Below are 27855 nucleotides of genomic sequence, written 5' to 3'. Positions count from 1 at the left end.
ACTGAGCTGGACAGTCAGTCAGTGGCGGCAGTGCACACACACACACACACACACGCACACAGCATCTAACACATGATCACAGAGCCTCCAGCCGGTTGTCGCTGTGTGTCTCCTCGGTAACGGGCCGACCGATGCTGTTTCCTGTCCGCTTCACATGTCCGCGCGCTGACTTCAGTCCACAGTGACTTCTCGGGACAGAGCGGGATTATAATCTCTTGTTGGATTTACGGGTTTCCTCTTCATCAGACTTCTCTTCACACGGCTGGAAAGTGCGCGCGGAGATGGCGCAAAGGGTGCGTCTCATTTCATTTCATTTCATCCAGGCAACATTTTCTCTCATCTGACAGATCGTTGACTTTATGCTGATGTATGAATGAAATGTTGTAGCCTACTGCGCTCATGTGTTGAACGGGTTCCAGGTCTGACACAGCCTCCAGTTAATTGATTGGAATATCAGGTGTCACTTCAACCAAATGTGTCCCAGGCAGTTTTTATTCCTAATCATTTAGACAGAAAGAGAAAGGTTGTTTTTGTCACCGGTTGATGTCTCGATGTCCTCTGCAACTGTCACCTCAGTACGACGAGCTTTCTCATTATGGAGGCGCGATGGACGGAGTCGGAGTGCCCACCATGTACGGTGACCCGCATGCCCCCCGGCCCCTGACCCAGGTCCACCACCTGAACCATGGGCCACCCCCGCACCCGACCCAGCATTACGGAGCCCACGCGCCGCACAACATCATGCCCAGCAGCATGGGCAGCGCCGTGAACGACGCACTGAAGAGAGACAAGGACCAGATATACGGGTGTGGATAAAAAAAAAAAATTAGCCTATTATTATTACAAGGTTGACAATAATAACAACTCTACATCATCATCATTATTATTATTATTATTATTATTATTATTGTTGTTGTTGTTGTTGTGGTGCTTGTGGTTGTTATAATTTCCGGTATTGTTAATGTTAATGTTTTTGATGTTGTTAATAATAGCCTATGATAAAGTAATAAAGTGGTTATTGTTTTTAATAATGTAAAAAAAAAGAAGGTATTATTCAACAGTAACAGCAACATTATTTATCTTAACAGAACAATAATAATGACATGATATTATTATTATTGTTATTATTATTATTATTAGTAGTAGAGCTGTTATTATTTTATAATTAGAATAATTGCTGCTATATGTCTATATAAAAGTCTAAAAAATAGATAAGGATTATTAAAAATAACAGCCAAATAAAACCGTTGTTATTATTAGTAATAGTTTTTGTGGTTGTGATTCTTGTTATAGTTATATTATTTTAATATTGAGGTACAATAATACTTACTTTGGTTTTCTTGTTATTGTTTCATAATAAACTGGTTTTATTTCAGCTGTGAAACTGAAATGTGTTAGAAAAGTTGCAGTCATTTTCGATGCAAGTGAAGTCTGACATGACATGAACGGCTGTTCTCAGCTCAGTGTGAAGTGATCAGACCTTAGTTCCGATGCACGGAGAAGGATCGAGTATAGCCATGAGCTGCAGCTCCTGTGTGCTGGTGTTTGGTGTGATGTGGTGTGAGTGGAGGTCCAGGCCTCAGAGGGAGTGTAACCAGCCTCTCTGGTCCTCTGTGTTGCAGCCACCCTCTCTTCCCTCTGTTAGCGCTGGTGTTCGAGAAGTGTGAGCTGGCGACCTGCACACCCAGAGAGCCCGGGGTGGCGGGGGGAGACGTCTGCTCCTCCGACTCTTTCAATGAAGACATAGCCGTGTTTGCCAAACAGGTGAGTAGCCTACACGTGCTGAAAATGCGGGAAGTAGGCCCACATTTCCCTTGGAGTGTGTGTGAAGGCTCTCCTTTCTTTCCCGCTTCAGATCCGCGTAGAGAAACCTTTATTTTCCTCCAATCCGGAGCTGGATAACCTGGTGAGCGCCTCCTCCAATACCTCAAAAACACCGTATTATTATTATTATTATTATTATTATTATTATTATTATTATTATTATTATATTCGTATTGCGAAAGGTATGATCATTTTAACAAGGCGGCTTGTTTTTAATTCACCTGTTTCAGATGATTCAAGCGATCCAGGTGCTTCGGTTTCACCTCCTGGAGTTAGAGAAGGTGAAGTTCTCTGCCCTTTGCTCACGTGTTACTCCTGCTCACAGATAAAACTACAGGCTCTAACGGACTGACAACCTCACTCCGCAGGTCCACGAGCTTTGTGACAACTTCTGCCACCGGTACATCAGCTGCCTCAAAGGCAAAATGCCCATCGACCTGGTCATAGAGGACCGAGATGTCTGCAAGTCGGACTTCGACGACCTATCAGGATCCTCCACCAACCTGGCAGATCACGTGAGTCCACCTGCCTCTCTGTGTGACGTGGTTATGAGAAATGTGTGTGTTGCTGAGGAGCAGCCCCGGCGTCAGGGGGTCAATTAGGGGGGCAGTGCCCCCCCGCCCGTGCCTCCTTGCCCCCCCATTGGCTGTTAGAGGAGCAATGAGTTTTTTTTCCTGCTGAATTTTTTTTGGGGAGCAGTCATAATTTGTTTTGTGTGTCGCATTGTATTCATTCATTCAGTTAACTGAAATCAGTAAAATTTAAAATACAAACAAATATTTCATTATGATTTACGTCTCGGCTTGTGTCACGTGACGCGTACGTGCTGCTGCAAGTGACGCGCGGAAGTTTGTTTACATTCACACTGCCGTCTCGGAGCGAGAGGAAACGTGTAGGCTAATTAAAAACTGATATCAATGGATATTAGGAAGTTCTTTTCCGACCACCGCCACAAACACTACCTCTGATAGGACAGAGCAGCAACCTGAGGCACGAGTGACAGCTGAGCAGGAGAACCGTAACAGGTGTGTGAGTGTGCGTGTGCTCGCGTGCGTGTGTGTTTGTGTGTGTGTGCTCGCGCGTGTGTGTGTGTGTGTTTGTGCTGCGTGTGTGTGTGCGTGCGCTCGCGTGTGTGTGTGCTCGTGCTGCGTGTGTGTGTGCTCGCGTGTGTGTGTGCTCGCGCTGCGTGTGTGCTCGTGCTGCGTGTGTACATGCTGTAAAAGGTTTTATTCTATAATCATAGAAGGCTGAAAATCTCAGGACATGTCCGCTCCAATTATTCAGCAGTATAAAGCTAAAGCATGTGTGGGTCTTATATTAATAGGCTATCTGACAGTAGCTACAGCTATCAACATAAAGATGAAAATAGGGCAGAAGTGTGGAAGGAGACAGTGAGTTCCATGGTGAAGCAGAGGAATCAGGCCCTTGAAGGCTGGTCCAGGGCGAAAGATTTAAAAACTGAGTTTTGTTTTTGCTCTCCAGCCACAGCTCCCCAGACCAGTTTCATACACTAGCCATTCTTGCCATTACAATGATAGGAACCCCAGTCAGTAGGCTACTGAATCTGTTTGTTTTTTTTAATATGTTTTTTCATCTGAAGCAATGTTGTCTTTCCCCCCTATTTCTCCTCAGAGTGCACCAGAATGCCTCATTTATGTGTTATTTATTTATTTATTTTTCTGGGGGACTGCCCCCAGACCCCCCTATTGCAAGTGGTGTGTGTGTGTGTGTGTGTGTGTGTGTGTGTACTTGTGAAGGGGGGGCGACGACACTCTATTAGATATTACAATATTTTTTAAAAGTGCGCCCCCCTGAAAAGATGTAATGCCCCCCCTTTGATTTGGTTCTGCAGCCGGGGCTGCTGAGGAGGCCTTTCATGTCTGTGACAAGATCCAGAATTTATAGAAATCTGTGTCCGATCGACTGGAGCTCAAATACATGAATGGACTTTCTGTAAGTCCTGGACACAAATAGCTTCTCTCAGTTTCCATTCATCAAGATTGAGGAAAAGTGGCTATAAGGATTGTTTTGACCTGTAGGAGTTGCAACAGTTCAGCAAGTGGTCACTTAAAATGGTAAAAGAGGAAGAACCTCAAAATCTCATCACTTCTTAACATCTAATGGACATCAATAGCCTACTTATTAAATGAATGAATGAGGCTGCTGGTTGATAGACAGTATTCAGATTTCTTCTGATTTTTTGCTTCAGCCGTGTTTTCTCACTTTATTTGAAAAGTACAATGATGATGATGACGATGATGGTGATGATCTTCACACTGCAGCTGCCAGTGCTGTGTTTGCTCTCGTGCTTTAGTAGTCCCTCTCAGACAAGTGTTTTCTCAGCCAATTGGATTATTACAGCTGAAGTGGAGGGGGTCTTTGTGGGGCTGCCCCCCTGCTGCGCGCCCTGACACCGCCTCTTCCTACGTTTCAACCTGTGTCCATTTAGAAAGAAGAAAACTCAGATGGCGACTCAGTTACAGACTGTAGGTCTACCGTCTAATTCATCCACATGTCAGTGGAGTCTGCATGGACCAACAACACTGCTGCTGCTGCAGGTTCCACACTCATAGAGGTGTGTGTGTGTGTGTGTGTGTACATCATAGACTAAGCGATGTTTGTTAAACTGTGACACCAGCTCTGACGTTTGATTTTCTTATACAGTTCAAATCGGCCTAAAGTCTTCAAATGATTCTTCTTTTTCTTTCTTTTTTCTGTCTCTTACTAGCCTGTCATATACTTGGTGCTACAAAAACTGTTCAATTTTCAAAATGTTCAGCTTTTTCTGCAACAATCTATATATTTTTCAAAAGATTAAGCTTCGTCTGCAATATTTTTGCCCTTAGAAATGAAAGGGGACGGTGTGAAAACCCTTGAAGTCGTTCTGCTCTGTGAACTCGAACTACCTCATTCACACTTTAATCTAAATACTTTTCAACCTTAAACTGCTCACAAGACTTTCAGCTATTAAGCTTGCACAGATTTTACTCTTTAATTTGTGCTTGCTTTTTTTTCTCCCCACAATGCTAGACACGTTTGTTTTAGTTCAGAAAATCTAAGCTGATGGACAAAATCATGAGCTGATTTGCAGAGAAAAGCAGAAATGAAAAGACAAAGGATGTTTGTGAACATCTTTTGTTTCTTATTCCCTTTGTCCCATATACTGTAGGATATTTAACTTTGAGCCCTAATCTTTGTCTCAGTGGGGAAAAAAATAGCCCACTATATATAATAACCATGGCAACCTCTGCATGGGGGCACACACCTGTGTTAAACTAATTTTTAGGAACATGTAGGATTTTTTGGGTGTGTATTAACTACTCTGCCAAAGTCCAACACACACACAAACACAAACACATTGGATTCAGACTCGTGGATTGATTGAGTTGGTGTCAATCAAACATTTGGCAGTTTTTCCCAGTAAGTCATTATGATTTAAGTCCAGGCCCAGTGGAAACACTAATGAAAAAAATGTAAACAATTAAAACTGGATTTGAGTCCAGTTGTTCATGTTTTACTGTGTCCTGTTGTATGACAAATTCGATTTTTTTTCCTCAATTGGAAAGCCAGATGAATGGAGCTGATGAAATTATATTTGGACAGGTTTTATTGAGGCAGCGGCAGTAGGCCTACAATCTTTTTCAAATCTTCACTCTCAGCATCAGGTCAGACTCACACTGTCCTAATTGCACAGTAATAATAATATCACAGTGCTGAAGTTTAAAGATTGTGGTGGGTGAAGCATCCAGATGAAGACATCACTCCGGTTTGAAGCTCACAGTGGCCTGCTGTGCTGTTTCCATCTTGCCAGCACTCAGCCGAATGCCTGGCTAACCCAAAGATGTGCAAAGAGAGGAACGTATATTCCGAGGTAGCTGTTTGCTTTTTCCACAGTCGACTGTCCTGAATCCTCTGGATTCCCTGAATCTCTCCTCTGATTGAATGTATTGTTCCTGATATATACAGCACACAGTCCAAACTGTAGGATCCTACAGTCTTTGTTAAAATAGCAATAACAGAATAATGTCAGACTCAGTTTGATCTGACAGTGCTGAACAAGCAGTCTCTGCCATGTTGGAGGGAACAGCTCGTATTGGTTGCGGCTAAAATTAGGTGGAGGAACGTGTTCACGGTTCCTCCTTACCTGTGTGTGGATGTGTGTGTGTCCGGTTACCTGGCTTTGAACAGATGGGCTGTGAGGACATAAGATCTTCATTAGGTTGATAAACGTGTACACACATGGCGCCTCATTGAGGAGCTGCGTGTTCTCAGGAGTTGTAATCATTGTGTGGCCGGATAAGAAAAGAGGGCCCATCACTGAGGGGCCTCGTTCACACTGCGCCTTTGTCTGTGCTTCATGTTGTCATCTGCCAAGCTCTTCATCTGAACGCCATCCGGCAAACAGCTGACGCAGAGAGGCTGAAGAGGAGATCTGTTGTTTGTTTTGGGCTTTGAGCCGTCTGAGTAGCTGAGTAGCTTTGCCCCATAAATACAGGTTTCTCCTCAGCCCTGGTCTCAGACAGACCAGGACACAGAAGGATTCACATGCTGCAGGGTTGCTGAACTCTTTACTCTACATTTAAACCTCCCTATCTGAACTCAACAAAATGGTAATATTGTCCTTATATGTTTTTTTCACAGCTTGGCTCCTCAGAAAGCTGTGTGTGTAAACTGCATAAGGGACCTCATACTATTGGACCTTTCTCATCTGTTTCTCCCCCCTCTCTTTCCTTATCTCGTGTCCCCTGACCCCTCAGAACCCAGCGTCCTGGAGAGACATGGATGATGCACACTCCACGCCGTCCGTGGGCACCCCAGGACCATCCAGCGGGGGACATGTCTCTCAGAGTGGAGACAACACCAGTGAACTCGGTAGGATCTCTCTGCATTTCTCCCCCATATGAAGCTTTGACTTCTCTGTGACCTCTCCACCAGGCCTGCTGACAGGACAGTCATTATGCGCTCACTTAAATCACTTTCTTCATTACACTGATCATTACTGTAGTGGGAAACAAACTAACTGTCAATCAGTCTGCAAAAATGTTTTTGCACCTGTATGATTAACATTTAAAACCGAGTGTTTATTATCTTTCTAACAAGCCATTATCAAAGACTGACTGACTGACATGAACCAGACTGGCTTTTATCAACTGGAGAATGATTTAACAAATGACAGAAAACTGACGAAGTACATTCTACATTTAGAAGTAGACCTTCATGGAGGAGGATTAGAGTATTAGTAAGTTTTTTATTTTTTATTTTTTTTAATCACTGGTAAGTGGGGATAGACAGATTTGTTTTTTAATGTGTTTATTTTATTTTATTTTTTACCAATAGCAAATTAATTCAAAACTACTTCCCCCTAGACTGGAGGGGGAAGGGGATTGGGTGAGATGAGGGAATCAAAACATTTAATATGTTGCTCATCATAATATTAAATAGAATTATTAATGTAAAAATCATCTTTATGCCCTGTGTATTAGTTTCCAGCTAAGTATAGCACTAACAGTAGACATAGAACAACATTTAATTCTACTGTATGATCATTGAGAGGATGTAGTGTTTAGAGTTGCATTGCATTTTATAGAGGAGTTTCAGTTTTTTCTGAAATGATTAAAATAATAGACACACTTGTGGCAGTTTGCATGTATAAAAAAACATGGGAAAACTTGACATCACTTGCAAAAAAAAAAATGTGTAAGCTGATCTACTAACAGTGCGCTTTCAAATGAGCAAAACGACATGCGCTGTCCATTTAGCACCTTGGTCCTAATGAATATGTAACTTGGGGTGTTTCTGCCCAGTTGAGCAAAATGCTGTGAGGATAAAATGCAAATAGCTTGATTTAAGACACACATTGTGATTCACTTAACCTGGAAGTAATTGCGATGATTGCGGCTATGTCTGTATTTAGTAGGCTATGTTTGAAAGGAATGTGCTGATCAGCCCAGACTTCCACACAATTGCTGCTGCCACTGCAGAATGAGACAAAGACATGAGAAAGTACCTATAGGGAAGGAGTTTTTCTCACTTTTTCTCACATTTTTCTCCATTTTTGAAATGGGGAAAAAAATAATTCAGACATAAATCGTTTCTCCAGCTGAGTCATTTCGGAGACTATCATACAAAGTTCTTGTATCTCTGCATTTCTTCATGTGCGGCTCAGTCCAGCTACCACAGCTGTTTCTGCTGGGGTCTCCCAAACCAGTTTCCTCTGGTGCCTTCCTCTCCTCCCTCTCCCTCTCCAGTCCCCGGCTGCTCAGCTTGGGGACCACTGGGACTGAGAGACCCTCACCACTGCCTTCACCCCATCTCCGATCCCTCTCACCGGGGTATTTGGGGCCATCAGACCAGATACAGCATTGAACAGCTGCTGAGTGTGGCCCAACGTCCTGCCTGAGCGCTCACGCCATAGACGACTTGCACATTCTGCACAATATATGACAGTCCATCCTCAAGTAGCCTACTGCAGATGGATTTTTTTTGTTCCTTTAGCAACTCCTCATCAATGTAGAGGGTTGTACTCCATTCCTCATCGCACAAAATGAGCTGCACCTATTGCACAACACTGGCCTAAATTTGATCATTTTTTCTTTCATTCAATAACTTGCCCTATTCTCTTAACTTCATCAGCTGTTTTTCTTGTTTCACCAGCTGCAACAGAAACCCTTCCATGGTGTGTTTCCACTTTGCTTTAGGGTTTAGGGTTGCCTTCCACTAACACTAACACCAGCTCAATTGGATCAAATTGTATATTGCACCAGTGGCCATCCTTCTTTCCATCCAAACTCTACATGGCAGAAACAATTAGCTACAACACACAAATCTCCCATTTAAATACTGTTGTTTGCTCCGATTACCCAATTACTCCTCAAACAAACAAACAAACACAAAAATGTGTATTTGGGATCTTAGGCCCTTGAAGTCGTCTTGTAGCATCCATTAAATTTAAGAATTGGGCCTGAAAGAAACACGGGTCAATCAGATGAAGGGTTCACCGCTAGAATTAAATTCTTGAAGCTACAGAATATAATTGTTCAGATCCTCAGTGGCTGTGGACAACAGCAGAGGGGGGAGGTTGATGTAGACCTGTGGCTCCCTGACCGACAGCCTGTGTGGGTTCTCAGTTCCAGGTCAGTTCATGCTAAGATCATGTTGACTCTGGATGTGTGCTGCCTCTGAAGCTGTCCTCCCTCTCTTTATGTGGTTTCTGATGTGCTAATTGGAAGCTAAAAGGGTTTTATGGCTTGTTTTTGTTTTTCTCCCCTTTGGCCACAGTAAAAATAGAATGGACTTTAAAGCAACTTTCTACCCTTTGCCCATCAGGCATCAGTGAGTCAAGCATTGACAAGAACAATAGGAGGATGCTTTGCAAGACAAGAGATTAGGAGACAATCAGAAACAGACAGAGTGTTCTGGGTCTGCTTTTAAAACTTCAGCTAACAGAGAAGTGTGACATGTAGGGCTATGCTTGGTCATTTTTTGATTCACCTATATCCAGCATTTTGTCTTTAGGTGAGTTGAGAAAGTGTGTGAGTAATGTTTTTTCTTTATTCTATTTTTTATGATGATGGTGGTGGTGGTGGGGGAGTGAGGGGGGTTGGTGTGGGAGGTGGGTTGCCCTTTTGACCTGAAGGAGAATGTATAGAGGATGGGGGTGCAGAGTGCTCCCTGTAGGGATGTAAGGACAGAGTACTTTATGTTTGAGGAACAAAGGGGAAGAAGAGGGCAGAATGATCAGAGATGTGGTTGCTGCAGCAGGATCTCCTGCATGCTACCTGCTGCTTCTCCCCGGGTCTGGGGTCTATTCTCAGTCAAACACACAACCTGAAAGGATAGGAAGCTAGGATAGGATGCTAATCTGGTTTGGAGGAGTCGGCCTCCATGCAGCTGCAATAATGCATTCATACAGACATGATAAGGCAACAGCACCATCTCTGTGATTTCATCCTATAATAAAGGGGTTGTCCCTCCAGATCCCACAGACTACATCCAAACTGCTACACATATTTTGCAGTGTTTCCCCTGCCATCGCAATACTTTGGCATTTTGACACTGAGGAATACGGAGGAATAATAAGACAAATAGAAATAGGATCTAAACAAATGGAATTAAATGGAGAATAAATAATAATTATGTGCAGTTTGTGCAGTTCAGAGTAAGTGGTGGTGCAGTTGAGGCTTAGGCTGTTCAGTGCTGTGGTGTTGTGCAGTCTGATGGCTGCTGGCACAAAGGAGCTTTCTTTGCTGTTCCTTAGTTAGTATTTTTGGCATCAGCTACAGAGAAGACAATCTGCTTCCTGTTTACACTAGCTGGCACACATGCCCAGTGTACGGGATTGTGCATGTTTACAGGTGCGGGTGTTTGGATGGTTTTGCATTGGTTTCTTATACAAAGCTAAAATAGACATCTGGACAGAGAACCATTTAGTTGTTGAGTATGTTGTGTTTGCTTTGACATCACAATTACTTCCAGGATTCTGCCGATTGTCTTTTCTGAGCCACCGTCATGTGGAAGCACCGTAGGTGGTGGCACTGTGGCTTTCATCACCAGCTAACCACAGGTAGAGGATGTATGTTCCTGGTGGTTTGGCCCCTCTGTGAGCTCCCAGGCTCTGCTTGTTGTTTTGTAAGCTGTGTGATATGCAGAGAGAGCTGATTTTTGATAGCTCAACCCCCAGGGGGACTTCTGGTGACCACAGCTACAGGGGCTGAGCTCTCCAAGGAATGTTTGGGAAGGGAACTGGAGGAGGAGGAGGAGGAGGAGGAGGAGGGGGCATGAAATGTCCATTACAAAGAGCCTAATAAAACAAAAGACCCTGCACACTGGTGTAGAGAAGAGGAATGAGAGGAACAGCATGGGTTGCATCTTTTTGTAAAATCCAGAGCATGAAGAAGTGAGGTGCAGGTGTTGACTTATGAGTGATGTTGCAGCATCCCCGAGACTGCAAACATTTGAAAAATACTTCAAAAAGAGATATAAGATGTTTGCCTATTTAACTCTTGTTTGGTGATCTTACTTTGCAGTGTATATTCCTGAAAATGTTAAATGTCACAGAATGGTCAGGGCTAATACAAAGGAGCTGTTCTAGTCAAGTGTTTGGAGATTTGTCTGTAGTGCAAAGTTGTGAACATGTATATTACCATCAGTGACTATAGGAGAGCAGGTGTGAAAACATGCACACAGATCTCGATATGTTGGAAAGACATTTTGCTGCAGATTTTCTGAAGAAAAAATATCTGCTTAACTCCAGATCTAAATGAGGAAGTACATGAACTTAACCTACAGAACAGAGTAAGGGTTTGTTTAAGAGACACAAACCGTCTTCCGGTTTTTAGTGATAAATTCTGTGAGGTGCAAACTCTTCACCTACAGTCTGATGGATGGCCTGGCTGGGAAACTGCCTGTTTCACTGGATTTGGTTCATGTATTTCTTCATTTCTGCAGTAACACTTTGTAACATGGCACCTCTCATTGTTGTGTGTTGCTGTTGTTACATGTGAACTGCTCCTCCATTGCGTCTCCAATCAGCAGCTTCTAATCCTGTTCACCCCCTCACAGGGAGGGTTGCCCATGTGTTGGAAGCCTTCCAGACTGCTCCATTTAGAGGCCTGTATCATGTCTAATAAGGGGAGGAACTGCGAGGTGTCACTGATGATGGATCAGAGCCCCACTGAGCTCATTAGGTGGGCTGGGCTGGCTTTGCATCACTGATGCAGCTGGAAGTGTAGCAATCAGCTCTGCTAGACACTCCACACTTTGTCTTCTGGACATGTCAGCCAGTCTATCAGCCACGGTACAGACCGGAAAAAAACAAACTACATTTCAAAATATACAAGAACATCTGATCCAAAATCATAAAAAAGCTGAACTGTGTGGGATGATAAAACAGTTAAGTAGTGACAACAAACTGAAATCAAATCTGAAACAAGACTATCAGGAGAATATGTCAGCATGTTTGTTCCCCCTAAATTTTATTTTATTTTCAGTGATCATTATCTCAGGACTGTGTAAGATTTTTTTAAGATTTAAGATTTTTTTCTAATGGATATTATGACAGGAACCTTGAATTGTGTTTACTTTGCAGTTATTTTATATTATCTAATCAGTTATCAGTTATTTTATATTATCTAATATAAAATAACAGCTGCAGTGTGGAGCAGGAAAAAAATAGAATGGAATCCGGTGCCAAATGAAATTAAGAAATTGCAATAATCATAATAATTCAATAAGTCTTTCAGAATGAACTAAGAAAGAGAAACAAAGAGACTTTTTGTGTCAAATTCACAGCTTGATTAGTCCAGTGTCAAAGCTTATTGTTGCTCCAGTGTACAGTACAAGCTGCAGAATAAAAAGGGTGCAGTCTCATTTGTCAGTAAGTCAGGTTTATGCAGCGCTGATGGCATCTCTCTTCTGAAAGTGTACAAAGCTTTTGGTCGGAGCAGTCCTCCTGCTACTGTTCATAAAGAGGACTGAAGTGTGTGACAGCAGCTCGGCTAGAGGACAGGAAGACCTCTCTTCATATCTCAAGGTGCTGCTTTTTGCTGCTTTTTTCTCCCATAGCCTGGGGGCAATATTCCAGCCACCCCCCCACCCCCCACCCCACAAACATACACACACACGCATACATACACATACACACACCGTCCCGCATGCAGACACTGGCAGGCAGGGAGGGGGTGAGGTGAAGGGGGCAGAACAGACTAGCACGGGTGTACAACTTTGGGACTGCATCGTCACACACTGGTTAGATCACCCGAGCTGCCATGGAACAGTCAAAAGAGATTAGTGTAGCGCAGGATCTGCCCCGCGGCTTTCCCTCTCTGGAGCGCAAGGGGAGGCGGGGGGGGGGGGGTGGTGTTCCTTAGATATAATTAAGCAGAGCCAGTCCTGTTTTTTCTTTCTTTCTTTCTTTCTTTCTTTCTTTCTTTCTTTCTTTAGATCTATGATCTGAAGGTGAATCATATAGTTACAGTACACTACACCCACACATACATTCAAATCACTGTTTATTACTTTGGTTACTCTTTGATTATTTGATTTTGTCTCATCACTTGCATCAAGCAGGTTGAAAAAAACATTTACTTGCCTGAAATATTTAGAATCCAAAATAACAAGAATATAAAAGAACACATAGGCACATATTTCTTATAAAGTATATAGAAAGAACATATACGACAATAACATATATAAAAAGGCTACAATGTGTAAGAGTTAATCAGAATTGAATAGATATTATATAGCTTGATGAGACGCGTTCCTCTTCATCAGCCTCCTTCTTGACAGAGGAGTCACTGTTCAACAGAATAGCTGGACATTGAGGCAGGTTGTGCGTTTCAGAGTTTCTATTGTGTAGCAGTCTTGTCCTCTGTCTTAACCTCAACACATTGATTATTCTAGAACCAGGTTGTCTTCACCTTATCACCAGTGAAACTTTAGAGTCTCTGCCACTGATTATCTCCATTCACATAACTTTGTTCTGATTCTGATCTGATTTATGGAGAGCTTAGAATTAACACAGTACAATACTATGAGACAGGAATACAATGATACTAGGACTACTAGGATTTTACCAAAACCACACCACCAGCACCACCACTTTCACCAAAGGGAACCTGCCCCAGAATGGTGTAACTTAACCAACAAGCTGCTGGAGAGGTGGGGGACAAACCACAGAGAGGAGGACAGGCAGTATGAACTCTGATCCAGTGTGAGTCAGGGCTGGACACCATCAGTCAAAACTCCCACAACCCCCAGAGCCCTAAACCCTTGAACACATCCTTTTTAATGTCAATATTCATTGGGTGAAATATTTATGCATGAATATGGCTCATATAGGGGTGTTTGATTGATGCATCTCTAAAAACAAAAAGACATGCTAGGGCAAATCTTAAGAAAAGTAGGGTTTCTGTCCCGCCTCGGGGGAGGAGTCTCTCAGATGCATAATTCACATGCCCTCCAGGCAGGCTTTCAAGGCTTCTCTGCCCCGAGGGCAAGAAAAATAACCACCACTGTTAAAAGTAAATCATCTCAGCTGATGCACAATTAATGGCACAGAGGGAAGGAATGGGAGTGCCCCTTGTGTAGTGAGAAAGAGAGAGTTATCTTGCAGGGGCGGAAATCTCAGCTTAGAGGAAGCCTCCTGTTTCCATCCACAGTAGTTTCCTGCTGAAATCAAACAGGGATGCTGCTAATGGAGGATCCCGACTCCCCGAGCCCGGGATGCTGCCGCACTGCAGACAATCTGACACAGACGTTGTTGTGTGGGGGGTGGGGTCGGGGGTGTTGGTCACTGAACACATGAGAGCACAAAGGTGATGGCTTCATGTCCTACTGACCCTTCCACCCACACATCCTCTCATTCTGCCTCAGTTGCTTGGGTAAATGTCTGACTCCAACTTCAAAAAAAGCACAGGGTTTGATGTTGGCCTGACTTTACTTATAAGGAAATCATTAGTCTTATTTCAAGTAGAGGTCACATATAAATAAGTAGTACATGGCACTGATTCTGACTGCAGTCTGCACGTTCATTATTTCATGTCAGGCGCGCAGCTCCCACACTCATTACTTCATGTCAAACGCGTGGCTCAGATTGAATTAATAGCTCACAGTTTTATGGAGCTCCCACCCCGAAAACTCCTCTTCATTATCCAGCGGCTGGGGAGTCAAGCAGAGGTGAGAGGAAGATTCTTACGCTGTCGTGCCACAGAGGAAAATTCCCCGCAACTGCCCCTTCACAGCACATCTCAGCAGAGGAGGATGAAGAAGAAATGAGAATGAATGTTTTCTCTTTTTTTTTCTCTTGTGTTTGATTGCAGGAGATGGCCTTGACAACAGCCTGGCATCACCGGGCACGGGAGATGAGGACGATCAGGACAAGAAGAGGCAGAAGAAACGAGGCATCTTCCCCAAAGTGGCCACAAACATAATGAGAGCGTGGCTGTTCCAGCACCTCACGGTAAGAAGAACCCACCCTGCACCCTGTGAAGCCGCTTCCTTATATGAGCCAGATCCAGCTGCAGCTTTTCTCAAACACATTTTGTCCTCTCTGTAACGGCACCCTTTCACTAAAGCTAGAGATGACTGTTGTCTAACCCTAGCCCCCTCTATTTTTTGCCGAGGAATGAGCTCAGGCAAGATTTCCTAAAAGCATCTCAATACCAAGTTCATCTTTGTTCTGTTGTAAAAGAGTGAATGTGTGAAGCTCCTTTTGAAAACCGGTCTTGGGTTTGTAAAGAAATCAGTAGCCTCCTGCTCACAGGCAGCAGCAGAGCGCTGGGGTGGGTGGGTGGTGATGTCAGCGTGGGGAGATGAAGAAAGTCCCAACCAAGATACCACCACTGCTTCCTCCTCAGCCTTTCTGCCTCTGCTGCTCTTAGATGTGGTGTAACCCTTCACTTGTTAAGTTTGTAAGAGGCCCACACAGGTCCTGTACTTGGAGTAATCCCTTCTTTTCTGCAGCCCACCTTTAGATTTTCCAGATAAAAAAGGGGTATAATTGAATTATCCCCTCTCTGTTCCCCGTCCTCTTTCAGGCCTAATTTGTTAAGCACAAGTGTTTGCCCTGGCAGGATGTGCCCATGAAGGGTGTGCAAGGAGACTTTGGCCTCTGAAAAGGACTATTGCAATACCAAAGCGATCAAGCATTCATCAATGGCCGAGTGTGTGAAAGGAGCAGGATTATGTTTTGTCAGATGTTTCAGTGTGAGGCCGTTGTAAGAAGGCCGCCGGGGGCAGGGGCTCTGTCCACCACCAGCCGTAGCCTCCTGCTTTTGTCATCTATTCTGTGTTGTGAAGACCCTTAAACATCCCCTTTTGAGGAGACTGTGGAGAAAGCAGCTGTGAAAGGTTTGGTTTAATTATATTATTTGTTATAGGGCCATTAGTCCATCGTAACTGTTGGTTTCCTGCATTTAATCAAAGAGATCTGTGTCACAGTTTGAATTTGAGGAGCAAACCTGGACTCCACAGGAGGCAACAGTGTTGTATCAGAGGCAATGGAAATAAAAGACTGAATTTATTTAGTTCATATGTGATGTAAAATTAGAAAAGAACAAATTGTTCAACTCCTTGTTAGCAAGATCTTTAATGGGGCTGAGGTTGAATGGCAAGTAGAGCTACTTCAATCACACTGTCAAAATCATGTACAGCAAAGTGCAGTGGAAACTGTAATATAATTAGTGTATCCTTAACAGACATAAGAATAATGAAAATGAAAAGGTTATTTTCTTGTTTAGTTTTTTTTTACATGGTCTAAATATCAGATGAAGAGGAGTTCAAAGGAGTGAGTCCAACTTGATTAGAATGAGTGTGACTGTGATTTGGTTTTAGTTTTGTGCTTTGTTTGATCAGATTATTGATTGTTGAATATTGGTGAGTGGGAGACTGCTCTAGGTTTTTTTTAATCTTTTTTTTTTCTCGGACAGATCTTAGATTAAATCTATCATTCAGATGATTACCTGAATCAAGATTAGTGTGTTAGATTAGTGTTCGTATAGAGTGCACATCTAAGCCATCCTCTGTGTGAGACGGAGGTGCAGATCCATAAAAAGTTTGATCCTGATGAGAGGTGTGTCTGCAGCTCACTCACTGCCTGATGATGATGCTGTAAAATCAAAGTCACCTTATCTCAGTCCAGGTGAACAGGTGTTGGAGCAACATGTTAAGAGTGCTCTCCTCCACCATCACTGAATACCACATATATATATATATAGTGTTGATCCTGCTAGAACAAACTTGGAGCAGTGGAGCTGATCTGGAGGATCAGTGTTGGTGGAGTCACTGTTGCATATTCATTGCATCTGTGTATTCATGACTGTGTGCATGAATGCTCTTTTATGTCTGCATATATAAGTGTACTGATGTGCGTTTGTGTGTGCGTGTGTGTGTCTGCTGTGATGAAGTGGTTGAAGATCATCCTTCACTGACGACCACAGGAGGCGGCTGCTGGTCTGACAGCAGTAGAATGGGGACTGGCTCGCAACCCTGCTCTCAGAGCACAGGTCACCTCTGTCTGCCATCTGCTGCCCCCCTCCAACTGTCTCACACCGAGTCAGCAAATGGACTGGGGCTGGAGGGCAAGGGCTTTAGCAAGGGGTTCAGGACGGGGGGGGGAGGGGGCCATTGTGCCTCTTTGTATCCCACCCGGTCATTTGTCAACCTATGTCAAATAATGCCACGTGCTTTCAGCCTCAAGTGTTTGGGGCCACACTGTGGTCGGCAAGGCCTGGTACTACATGGCTTTGATTAGGAGGCAGCGAGAGGTGTTGACTGGTCGCTAGGGACAGGTACCAAGAGTACTTGAGTACTTGTTGACATCATTATTCATGTAGTGTTTCGCTACTCATACACTCATACACCTGCCAAAGTACAGTGTATCAACTCACATGGTGTTGTGTGCACCACGGAGGCTGAGACCAGGAAAAGTATATTTAAATTACTGAAAATAGCCATCCCTATAGGTGTTCTACAGTAGTACAGCTAGCTATACTATCTGTTTGCCTGTTTCCTGTACAACATGTTCACATGTCATCACTGCAGTCATTGAATCAAATAATAGGTACCCTCCACCTCACCCTTATTTAGGGAGACGATTTTATCATTATTATTACCCATTTATATGGGGCACTATAATAGAATTGACAATGTCAGTTTGGGCAAATCAAAATGATAAATATAAGTATAGACAGAAATTAAAGGGACAACGAGGAGTTTCTATTTGGTTATAAAAAAGTCTCACGTTAATGTGGATGAATCCAAGCTACCCACACTTGTTAATGGGCCCATTTTCGATAAATATATCGTTTTGTCTCTATCGTTATTTTGTTATTATTAGTGGTGGCAGAAATGCTGGTCGAGCCGACCAGCGTTGCTTTACTTTCGGTTTTGTGACGAGTCATGAGAATAACGCAGCTGAATCGCCGTTTATGGTCAGAACTACAATGGTATGTGATCGTCTTTGAACCTCTGACTTTAATTCTTGATGAATGAAAACATGAGTCTGTCTTGCACCGGTCAAAGAATTTCACGGTGCGCACGGAGGCTCATGAATGTAGTGTGAAAACGCTTCGCTTTTCCAAAACTCCTCGTTGTCCCTTTAATGAATGAATGAATCTTTATTGTCATTCTAAAAAATGTACAATGAAACTCTGTTTGGCTTTTCTTGGTTAAAGATAAAGTAGAAGCACACAAAAAATAACAACAAACAAGAAAGTAAATGGCAATGATAATAGCAGCAGCTTTATAATGCATTAACTTATCAAGGGGCAATGGCAGCCACAGCTAGTCTTAGTCTGCTCTCCCCATCCAGTTTTTATGTGGCCAGACCAACCAATCTGATATGAATAAAGTTCCATTTGAATGTGGCATATTGATCTAATCAACAGGAAGAAAATAAAATACTCGAGACGATCTGGTGGAGCAGACAAAGCATTTGGTGGGGTGTTGCTGCCCCGTTTCCTAGGCCTGTCGGTCATCCTCTGTGTCTCCATCTTCTGACTTCTCCTGCACTTAAGGGAAAATCATCACATCTTGATATTCATGAAGTTTGACTCACTAAATGACTTATCTTTTTGTCCCTCACAGCACCCATACCCCTCAGAGGAGCAGAAGAAACAGTTAGCGCAGGACACAGGCCTCACCATCCTTCAAGTTAACAACTGGTAAGGCTTAAAAGCAGTTTATCACATACTTTTGATCTGAACGTTCTCACACCCTAAATCAGTCTGGGCCTATGTAACATCAAACACGTTTCAGTTCATATCTCAGTCTGTGAAGGAAGACAGTATTTGCAGGCTGCAAATAAAATGTTTAAATGTGAATATTCTGGCTGTACTATTGTTGTCAGTTTGATCAGTATTTCAAACTAACATGATTCCTTAGTCTCTGCTGACATTATGATTGGTATAATGATTACTTGCAATACATTTCTTACATATAGCTCCTTTAATGTTTAATGTATCAGGTTTCCACCAGACCTGCTTATATAGACCCACCCCTGATCCATGAGCACAGACCAACACATATCAAAGGCTCAGCATTCAGAATAAACTGTGAGACTTTGGCAAAGAGGTTAACCTCACCGCAGCCCGAGGCTACAAGGCTAAATCTAAATCAATACATTTGTAGACGTGAGACTTAGTCATAATGGAATCAACTTGGTTATTAGTCGGATCGATGGAGACACAGTGAGATACGACTCTGCTTCAGAAGCTACCAAATCAAATGTGATGTTTCAGAAGATGCATGTACAGTATATCTTCAGAAATAACCAGTGAAAGGAAAAGAAACTGTGATTCCTGTTTAATTAATCATTTAAACTCACTGCTATTTCATTGTCTTTTTCTGAGGCTTTTGGCTGTTTCTTGTGGCCTTTTTTGTGTTATTTGCTCTGGAATTACATGGGAGATGATGTGAAATATTGGGATTCAAGTCAGAATTCTACAAAAAACAACAAAAAACAAACAAATTACATTTTGCACTAATCCTCTAATGTAGGATTTAACCTGAAAAAGACCATGACTCACTGTCAAAAACTCATAGAGATGCTAGAAAGTGATTCTTGAGTTTTCATGTTGATTTCATGGGTCAAATGTGTTGTGTTCTTTGTTTCCAGGTTTATTAATGCAAGGAGGAGAATAGTCCAGCCTATGATTGACCAGTCTAACAGAGCGGGTAAAACCTCATTCAATGTTCAGTGAACTCGATGACAGTATGACAGTGTGGCTATAGAGTGGTGTTTGTCTGACACTCCAATGTTTCCTCCAACAGTGAGTCAGGGTACAGCTTACAGTCCAGACGGCCAGCCAATGGGAGGTTTTGTTCTTGATGGGCAGCAGCACATGGGTCTTCGACATGGAGGTGAGCAGTCTTTCACACATGTAGGCCTATCAAACTGCTGAAAATAAGACAAATATTACATACTCTACAGACTGTGTAGACCCTAAACTCTCTGTATCACTGTCTCCAAGACAACCGTTGTACAGCAGCAGCTCGGTTGAGGTGTAAAGCCCTCGTTATACTTGCTGTAAACTACGCGTACGCGAGCGCATCATGGCTGCCACGCGTAATCTGCGTCCGTTTGATGCGTCGGCTGCGACCGAACGCACATATCGACGCGAGGTGACGCGACGCAGGATACGCGCGGCAGCTCGCGTACGCGTAGTTTACAGCAAGTATATCTCGGCCCTAAGGGTTGTACCAACAAGTTCACCTGTTGTTACAATGTCAATCATTAATACCAGTACTTCCCTTGAGTCTAAGAGAACCACACTGAGTTTTCATTGGAAGTCTTTGTTTCCTTCATGTTTCCTGCTCTCAGCAGCACAGTGGTTAACACGGTTGCCTTGCAGCGAGACAGTTTTAAGCTATGCATGTTTTCCCTGTGCCCGGTGCATCTGCAGTTTCTCAATTGGTTTGATTAACCAACGTTAATGTTAATTCTCTGGTTTTGCAAAATCAACCAACATGAGCATCAGTGTCTGTAAAACTTTACAGAAGGGGAACTCCGAGACTTTAGATCAGTACAAACTGTTTTAGTCTAAATCTAAAACCAGCAGGTGAAGACTATACACTTGTTAAAACTCTCAGCTGTAGGTGACTAAAGACAAAGATCATATACTGACACAGTAAGACATGTTCTATGTGAGTCACACAATTTCTGTACTCATCATCATTCATATTACAGCTTCCTCTAGCAGTGACATGATTACACAAAGAAAAGGCGAGGCAGTTTTATTTGTATAGCCCATTTTTACAAACAGTTTGTCTCAAAGGGCTTTACACAGCATCATAACAACATCCTCCGGCCTTAGACCCCCACACCGACTGACATGTACAATATATAACAATAATAATTGAATAATAATTTAAAGGGATAGTTCACCCAAAAGTGAAGCCCTCCGTGGCTTCTCTGAGTTACAGGGGGTCTCGGCGTAGCAGTGCATGTCCATACTGTATAACGGTTGCAAATGGATACCAACTGTCTTTGTAACAAAAAGACACAGCAAAAAACATCCAAATACCTCCATGCTGCTCGTATGTAATGTCCGTCTTGTATTGAAGCCCCGAAATGCGAAATTGTCCCGAAAAAAATTAAAAGTGACATAACTTTCAAGCTTGTTTGTAGCGGAAGCTTCTCTTCCCGGTTCGTCAAATTTGGACGAACCAGGGTCTGTCCTCTTCCCGGTTCGTCCAAATTTGACGAACCGGGAAGAGGGTGAGTAGATAATGAGTGAAATTTTAATTTTGGGTGAACTATCCCTTTAAAGATTTGAATCGTAACCTCTTATTATAAACGTCACGTGGAAGAATGTCTCCATTAGTTCCATGGTTTGTCCTCTGTGTGTCACGCTGTCGCTGTTTAACACTACAGTACATTTACTTCTTTGTTCTAGGACCCATGGGTGGCATGGGCATGAACATGGGCATGGATGGGCAGTGGCACTACATGTAAAACCTCTCCAGTGAGGCGAGCCTGAACAACAGGGTGAAGTAAGTCTCAGTCCATCTCCATCTATCTCTGTTCCTCCCTCTTTTCTTCATTGTCTCATCACAGTGTCCGTCTGAGTAAAGTGTTAGCCTTAAACCTCAAAGCCTTATATGATTATGATATGATTGATTATTTCTTCACCAGGGTTTAGTTTAGTCCTGTTGATGTTACATCTTTTAAAACTGCCCCTCTCTGTTGCTGATGGATTTAATAATCTTTTGCACATCTAATCACTCACATGTTGGGAGACATTTCTCTTTCCACGTAACTTCCTCTTTTGCTCTCATCCCTCTAACCTCTTCTTCCTCCATTTGCCTTTACATCGATCTCCCACATGCGATCTGATTACGCATGGGACTAATACTCCCCCTCCTCCCCCTTCAGCCTATATCAGGTCCCGACCACCGCTGACAGTTCTCAAATCAAGACACATTGGCTGCCAGAGGCACCGGAGCACGGAGAATTTTATTTAACACCCACTCTCCACTGCTCAATGAGCCTCGCTGTAATGACACTTACCTTGATTAATAGAGCTCTTTATATGTAAATACGGGCTGCATTTGCTTCAGTTTTTTCAAGGAGCCAATTTTCAGCAACATCGCCCCCTTCTCTCCCTGGGTCTGGTAATTCCCCTGGTTCTGCTAATAAAGCTGAGAAAACACTGACACTTCATCTCCAAAATAATAAATAAATACATTTGGATTTGCACTGAGCTACCAGCTACCAGCCAGAATTAATGCTCTGTATGTGTTTTTGTAGTGTTTATGTGTTGAGAGTGTCTGCCAACTGACAGTACATTTTTTAGCACGGAGAGATGATGGGCTTTACATTTGGAATCATATGTTAAAGCCCAAACTAAGACATTCATCTATTATGGAAAACACAATCTCACCTTTGCAGGGCCGTTGCTAGGAATTCTGGGCCCCTGGAAAAAATACTAAAGTGGGCCCCTGCCCCCTGACTTTTCCACTTTTTTTTCTTAGACTACATATGTATTATAATTTTTTTTATTTAGCCTACTTTGTTTTGATGCTAATGCAGCATTATTGTGAGTACTAGTCAGGGTCTTATGCAGAATAATTCAGTCATACAAAGATTAGACTACTGTTTTTTTTTGTTGTGGGTTCCACTGGGCGCTGGGCCCCTAGAATTAACATCACCTTTCTCCCCTATACAACGGCCCTGCACCTCTGCTTAGTGCAGCTGACTCACTGTAGGTTCGTTTGACAAAGAAGACCAAGCTGATTTCCACAGTGACCGTATGTGGTTGAAAGCTTCAGCACAAACTTGTTGGAGTTCAAATGTCTTCATTTTAACACATCGGCAACAAAGATGGAGCAAAATGCTTTTTTCTTCTTCTGACTCCAAAGGAGATTTTCTAGAACAATGATGATGTTTGTGTTGTGATTCTGAAGAAAACGCTCAGTCCAGTTAATATGCCATTTAATCGTGTTGGTGTGTGGTGGGGACATTCTGACCTTTAGTCCTCTTCAGGGCCGTTGTATAGTTGAGAAAGGTGATGATAATTCTAGGGGCCCAGCGCCCAGTAGGGCCCACAAAAACCCCAGTCTTTGTACGACTGATTTATTCTGCATATGACCCTGACTAATACTCATAGTAATGCTGTATTGGCATCAAAACAAAGTAGGCTAAATAAAAAATGATAATACATATGCACTTTAAAGGGACAACGAGGAGTTTTGGGAAAGCGAAGCGTTTTCACACTACATTTATGAGCCTCCACGCACCGTGAAATTCTTTGACCGGCGCAAGACAGACTCATGTTTTCATTCATCAAGAATTAAAGTCAGAGGTTGGAACGATCACATACCGTCGTAGTTCCCACCATAAACGGCGATTCTGCGGCGTTATTCTCATGACTCGCTGCAAAACCGAAAGTAAAAAACGCTGGTCGACTCGACCAGCATTTCCACCACCACTAATAATAACAAAATAATGATAGAGACAAAACGATATATTTATCGAAAATGGGCCCATTAACAAGTGTGGGTAGCATAGATTCATCCACATTAACGTGAGACTTTTTTATAACCAAATAGAAACTCCTCGTTGTCCCTTTAAGAAAAAAAAGTGGAAAAGTCAGGGGCCCACTTTAGTATTCTTTCATGGGGCCCAGAATTCCTAGCAACAGCCCTGGTCCTCTTACCCTCTGTTCTTTGACATTATGATCTTTGTCATCTGATTTTCTATCCTCGCCCTCTGACTCTGTATGTTCTGATCTTCTCTCCCCTCCGACTCTCCGTCCTCTGACCTCCTTCACTCTGACCCTTTTCATTTGTCCTCTAATCTTCTGACCTTCTGTCCTCCCACCAGGCCTCCATGGTTGGCTCAGGGATTTTCTTCCATCCAGCAGTGGAGCTCAGAATGAAGTTGTTGCTGCAGCTGCACATCACACCCACCTGACCACTCCAACCTCACCTTGCCTGAGCCTGCATGGTGCACATGTGTGTACAAGATCACCATGGAAATGCCTAACTTCTGTACGAGAGACTGCCCCCATGGACTTGAACTTTTACAGTGAAGACAGACTGTGTGAGAGAGCGTGGAGTCTTCAGGCTGTTGGGAACCACACCGGAGAAAGAAAGCAGTGTGACATACTATCTCCTCCATTTCCATTAAATTATTTATTTATTTTTCTACGAAGAAGAAGCTCCCTGTTCCTCTCCTTTTAAAAGTTCTGCCCCACCACATCCTTCCCCTTCACAGGATAGAAAACACTGTGGGACATGTGAGATGTGTAATTATTGTGTGTAGATTTGTGCCCTTCATCTGGCCTTTTCTCTTCATGTTTGTGGTTATTAGTCTTTAGATGAGCTCCTGTTACGTTTTTAAAAGATTTTGTAAGAAAAACGATGTGACTGTTTCTGTTCTTCACTGCACCTCTCTGTCTTCTGTTCAAATCCACTTGTTCTGAAACCTGCAGCTGAACAGACTCGGGGAATAAGAACAGATGCGAACTCACCTCCCTTTTTTTGACAATGTTTTAAATAGTCTGGTTAGCACCACAACACAGAAAAAGTCTGGTCTGCACTAAGATCAAATAAAGACTTACCTGAGGAAGACAAACACAGCACAGTGTCCTGATGTTATTATCACAGGGACAAGGGTCAGAGCAGGGACAGAGTGGTTGAAGCTGCAGTACAGTTCAAGGAGCAGGTCACTAAGCCCTGGCTCCACTGTATGTGTCTGCTTTGCGTGGATGGATGGATGGTGACATGGATGATGGATGATCACGTCAAATCAGCTAAGGTGGCAGCTTTTACTCCCAGTTGGTGTGTGTGTGCTCGCGCATGTGTCCGCGCGCCCCATTTAGAGTAATTAAAATGCTGAATACAGACTTGTCGTTCTTTGTCTAAACTTATTAGGAACATGAACAAATGAAACAACTCACTAATTACTGTCAGCAGATAATGACCTCTCATTTCAGCGTTTATGATCATTGATTGTTCATTTGAATTGTCAGGCAACGTATCTGATCGCGCGCTCTGTGAGTAATACCGGCAGGATTTGACTTTATACCATTTACCATTTCTAAATAAATAAATAATAACAATAATAATGTTGTCTTCTTGCTGTTATGATTATGAGACATATTATAATCATTGTCATCATTGTTATGCTCTGATAAATTAATTCTAATTTATATAACCATACCTTTTATTATTAGAAATATAATATATAATTTGTTATAGTAATTATTTTTATTTACAACGGATGAGTATTAGTCCGATTTGCCTCAGCAGCCGTCACACTCTTCTCTCTCTCTGTCTGTTATTCCCTTTTTTCTCGCCATCACTGAACCAGACAGCGCCATGCAGCAGGCCTGTTAGTCCGACCCACTGGGCCTCTCCACCGTGACTGCAACAAATACGTTCATGTAAAATAATGTTCTGTTTTCTTAGACCCGCCTGACGCAATCGAATAAAACCATGATCGCGGTCAGTGAATCGAGTTTCCTCTCTCCAGAAAAATCTCTTGCGGGATAATTGGTTAGATTCCCATGCGTTCACTTGATCATTCGATTTTCTAAGAGTTTTTGTTTCATGGTAACAACGGATAAAACGTGTTTTTAAATGCCACTAACGAAAATCTCCTTCATCATCTCAAAGGCCTCAGAATAAACGGCGATCGAGCTAATGCCTGAGAATGCTCGTCTCAGGCCTGATTCATTCAGCCCTGTCGACTTTACATAAATCCATTGTGAAGGCTGCCGGAAAAGGCACGATCCTGCCGACATGAAATATGGGTCAGAGCTTCAACGGAGAGCTGCATCACACGATGAACACACCCGGCAACAGCAGCATGAGCACGATTATGTTTGAGTCGCTTTAGATACTGGGGCATAGAATAAACTCTATGTGTAACCCGTTTAAACACATTACACCACAATAATAGGCTAATTATAAATTATTGAATATTTCACAAACCACAGGAAACATTGAATGAAAATCTCACTGACAGTTTAAAAATGTAAAATATGAAATATAAGGCACAGAAACACCCAGCATACCACTGCTGGGATGAGTTATTAAATTCCATCTCGTGATTTTCTTAAAAATTGTTGTAGAAAATCGAAAATCACTACTTTTTAAATTTATTTTATTTTATTTTTAACAAGCCTTCATTTTACTATGACCCATTTACATTTCGCAGCTCTTTTATTTTGAAGAGGTGTTCTTTAATGTTGCTTCGTCCCATGTGCTTATTATCTTATCTGATTAGGCACCTGGCTGGACTGCGAATAAAATAAACATGGCATGGATGTGGGTTTGATGTAAAATTTACTTTGATTCATTTATCTGTGGCTTTTACAGTAGCCCGGTGTGAAAACATCACCAAACACACATTAATGCAATTCTGATAATTCCATGGGAGTGTAAGGGGTTTGGGGTAACAGTTTGGAGACCTGCAACATTGTTTTTCCAGATATTAGGACTCTTTTGAAGGTGAATTTAGCCACAGCCATTTAGTAATACTAATAATAACGACGCGACGTGTCTGTATTTGTTGGACTTACAAAGCATGTCGAAATTTGGGGAACGGGGACGTGACCTGTTAGCTACCGTCGCTGTTTGTTCTCCCGCCACATATTCCAGTTCTGCCCATATATTCTCATATTTTTTTCTGAAGCAGACTAGATAAGTCAGTGGATACAAAACAGCTAGTATTATTATTACTAAAAACAAAAGTATCAAGAAGGACCTTTTTCATTTGTTTAATGTATTTAATCATTCCTTCTCGACTGAACCCTTTTTTTTTTTTTTTGCCAATAATGCTCAGATGCAGAACTGGGAGTACTGCTCAATAAATATACAGTACAGTCTACCACAGTTGATGTGTTACCCTGTGTTTGTGCTGTTCATGTCAAGTTGATCATACTATAGAGTCCTCTGATTTACTTCCCAGGAAGATCTCAGTAGGCCTAATGAGTAATTCTAGTATTAAGATGTGTGCCCACAAAGTTTAGGAGGGGAAAAAAAATACTGTTTCATGTATTTGCAATTAAGGTTTCTTGTATACAGTATGAAACAAGACATCACCCGAAAACAAACCAGAGAGCCATAAAAAAGTATTGAAGAAATGCCGCTTCATTTCTTTTTACAAAATTGTGAACCTTTTAAAGCAGAAGTAAGCGGAATGTTTCTTATAAGTCTTAAATAGTTATATCTTCCGACAGCAATCACTTCTATAGAGTGTTTGGTCTGAAACACGGGTCTGTCAGTCACTCTGCTCTGCTGTAAGCCGAGGAGAAAACTTTCCTTGTATCCTACAACCTTTATCCAATGAGGAGAGAGAACGGCATAAAGGGGCGGTCCTCTCTGTATGTGCAGCCAAGGGATGTGCGTGAATGTGGTGACGTAGGGACGAGGGCGGGGACTGCTACGACATCTATTGCACGTCTGTCCGTCCTGGGTGAGGGATCCCTCCTCTGTTGCTCACCCTGAGGTTTCTCCGATTTTTCCCTGTTAAAAGGGTTTCCATGGAGTTTTTCCTCAGTGGATGTGAGGGTCTAAGGACAGAGGATGTTGTTACGATGCCATGTAAAGCCCTTTGAGACAAACTGTTTGTAAAAACGGGCTATACAAATAAAATTGCCTTGCCTTGCCTTGCTAACTCCATCGGCTGACAGGAAGTTAGCAAAAACGACCGGATCACTTACTTCTGCTTTAACAAAAGATGCTCATTTGCTGGGTACATGCTCAGGGGTCCTAAGGGGTTGGGTGGAAGATGGGACCTGGACAGGCCCTACAAGAGGCTGACAATTATTTTTGCACAAATGACAGTGTGCTAGAAAATGGTAAGAAAAATGATGAAAATGGTGAAAAGAATGAATGATAGGGCCTAGTCCCTCATGTGATGTGAGTCGTGTTGTGTCTAATGTTTGCTTTCAATTTTTTAAAGTCTTGTGTGCGGGTGGGGAATATAGTGTATGTGTGTGTGCTCAGGTGAGAGCAAGTTTGGTAATATGTACCACCATGGCCATTATGATCATTTTGACCATTTTCAGATGTAGGCCTATG

General features: G+C 42.6%; 1 protein-coding gene across 1 annotated transcript; it reads left to right on the top strand.

Annotated features, from left to right (window-relative positions):
- Positions 1-153: 153 nt before the first annotated feature.
- On the top strand, positions 154-24403 carry meis2b (Meis homeobox 2b). Its single transcript, XM_085770223.1, has 13 exons — positions 154-293; positions 577-806; positions 1623-1764; positions 1856-1906; positions 2055-2105; positions 2193-2339; positions 6582-6696; positions 14643-14782; positions 18409-18485; positions 19439-19497; positions 19594-19683; positions 21219-21315; positions 23648-24403. Exons 1-12 carry the CDS (start codon positions 282-284, stop codon positions 21275-21277), a joined length of 1173 nt encoding a protein of 390 aa, XP_085626349.1. The 5' UTR covers positions 154-281; the 3' UTR covers positions 21278-21315; positions 23648-24403.
- The last annotated feature ends 3452 nt before the right edge of the window (positions 24404-27855 follow it).

This window comes from Trachurus japonicus, chromosome 24 (genome assembly GCF_045865225.1).
Source record: "Trachurus japonicus isolate A0001 chromosome 24, Traja_1.0".
NCBI classification, from domain to species: domain Eukaryota; kingdom Metazoa; phylum Chordata; class Actinopteri; order Carangiformes; family Carangidae; genus Trachurus; species Trachurus japonicus.
The sequence above is the reverse complement of the archived record's forward strand: the minus strand, read 5'-3'. Positions and strand labels throughout refer to the sequence as shown.

What these genes read in the sequence shown, in the direction of transcription:
- meis2b (XM_085770223.1), top strand. An exon ending in CCACCAACCTGGCAGATCAC is followed by an intron (nt 2,340 to 6,581) that starts GTGAGTCCACCT and finishes CTGACCCCTCAG; the next exon opens with AACCCAGCGTCCTGGAGAGA. An exon ending in CATGGGTCTTCGACATGGAG is followed by an intron (nt 19,684 to 21,218) that starts GTGAGCAGTCTT and finishes TCTTTGTTCTAG; the next exon opens with GACCCATGGGTGGCATGGGC.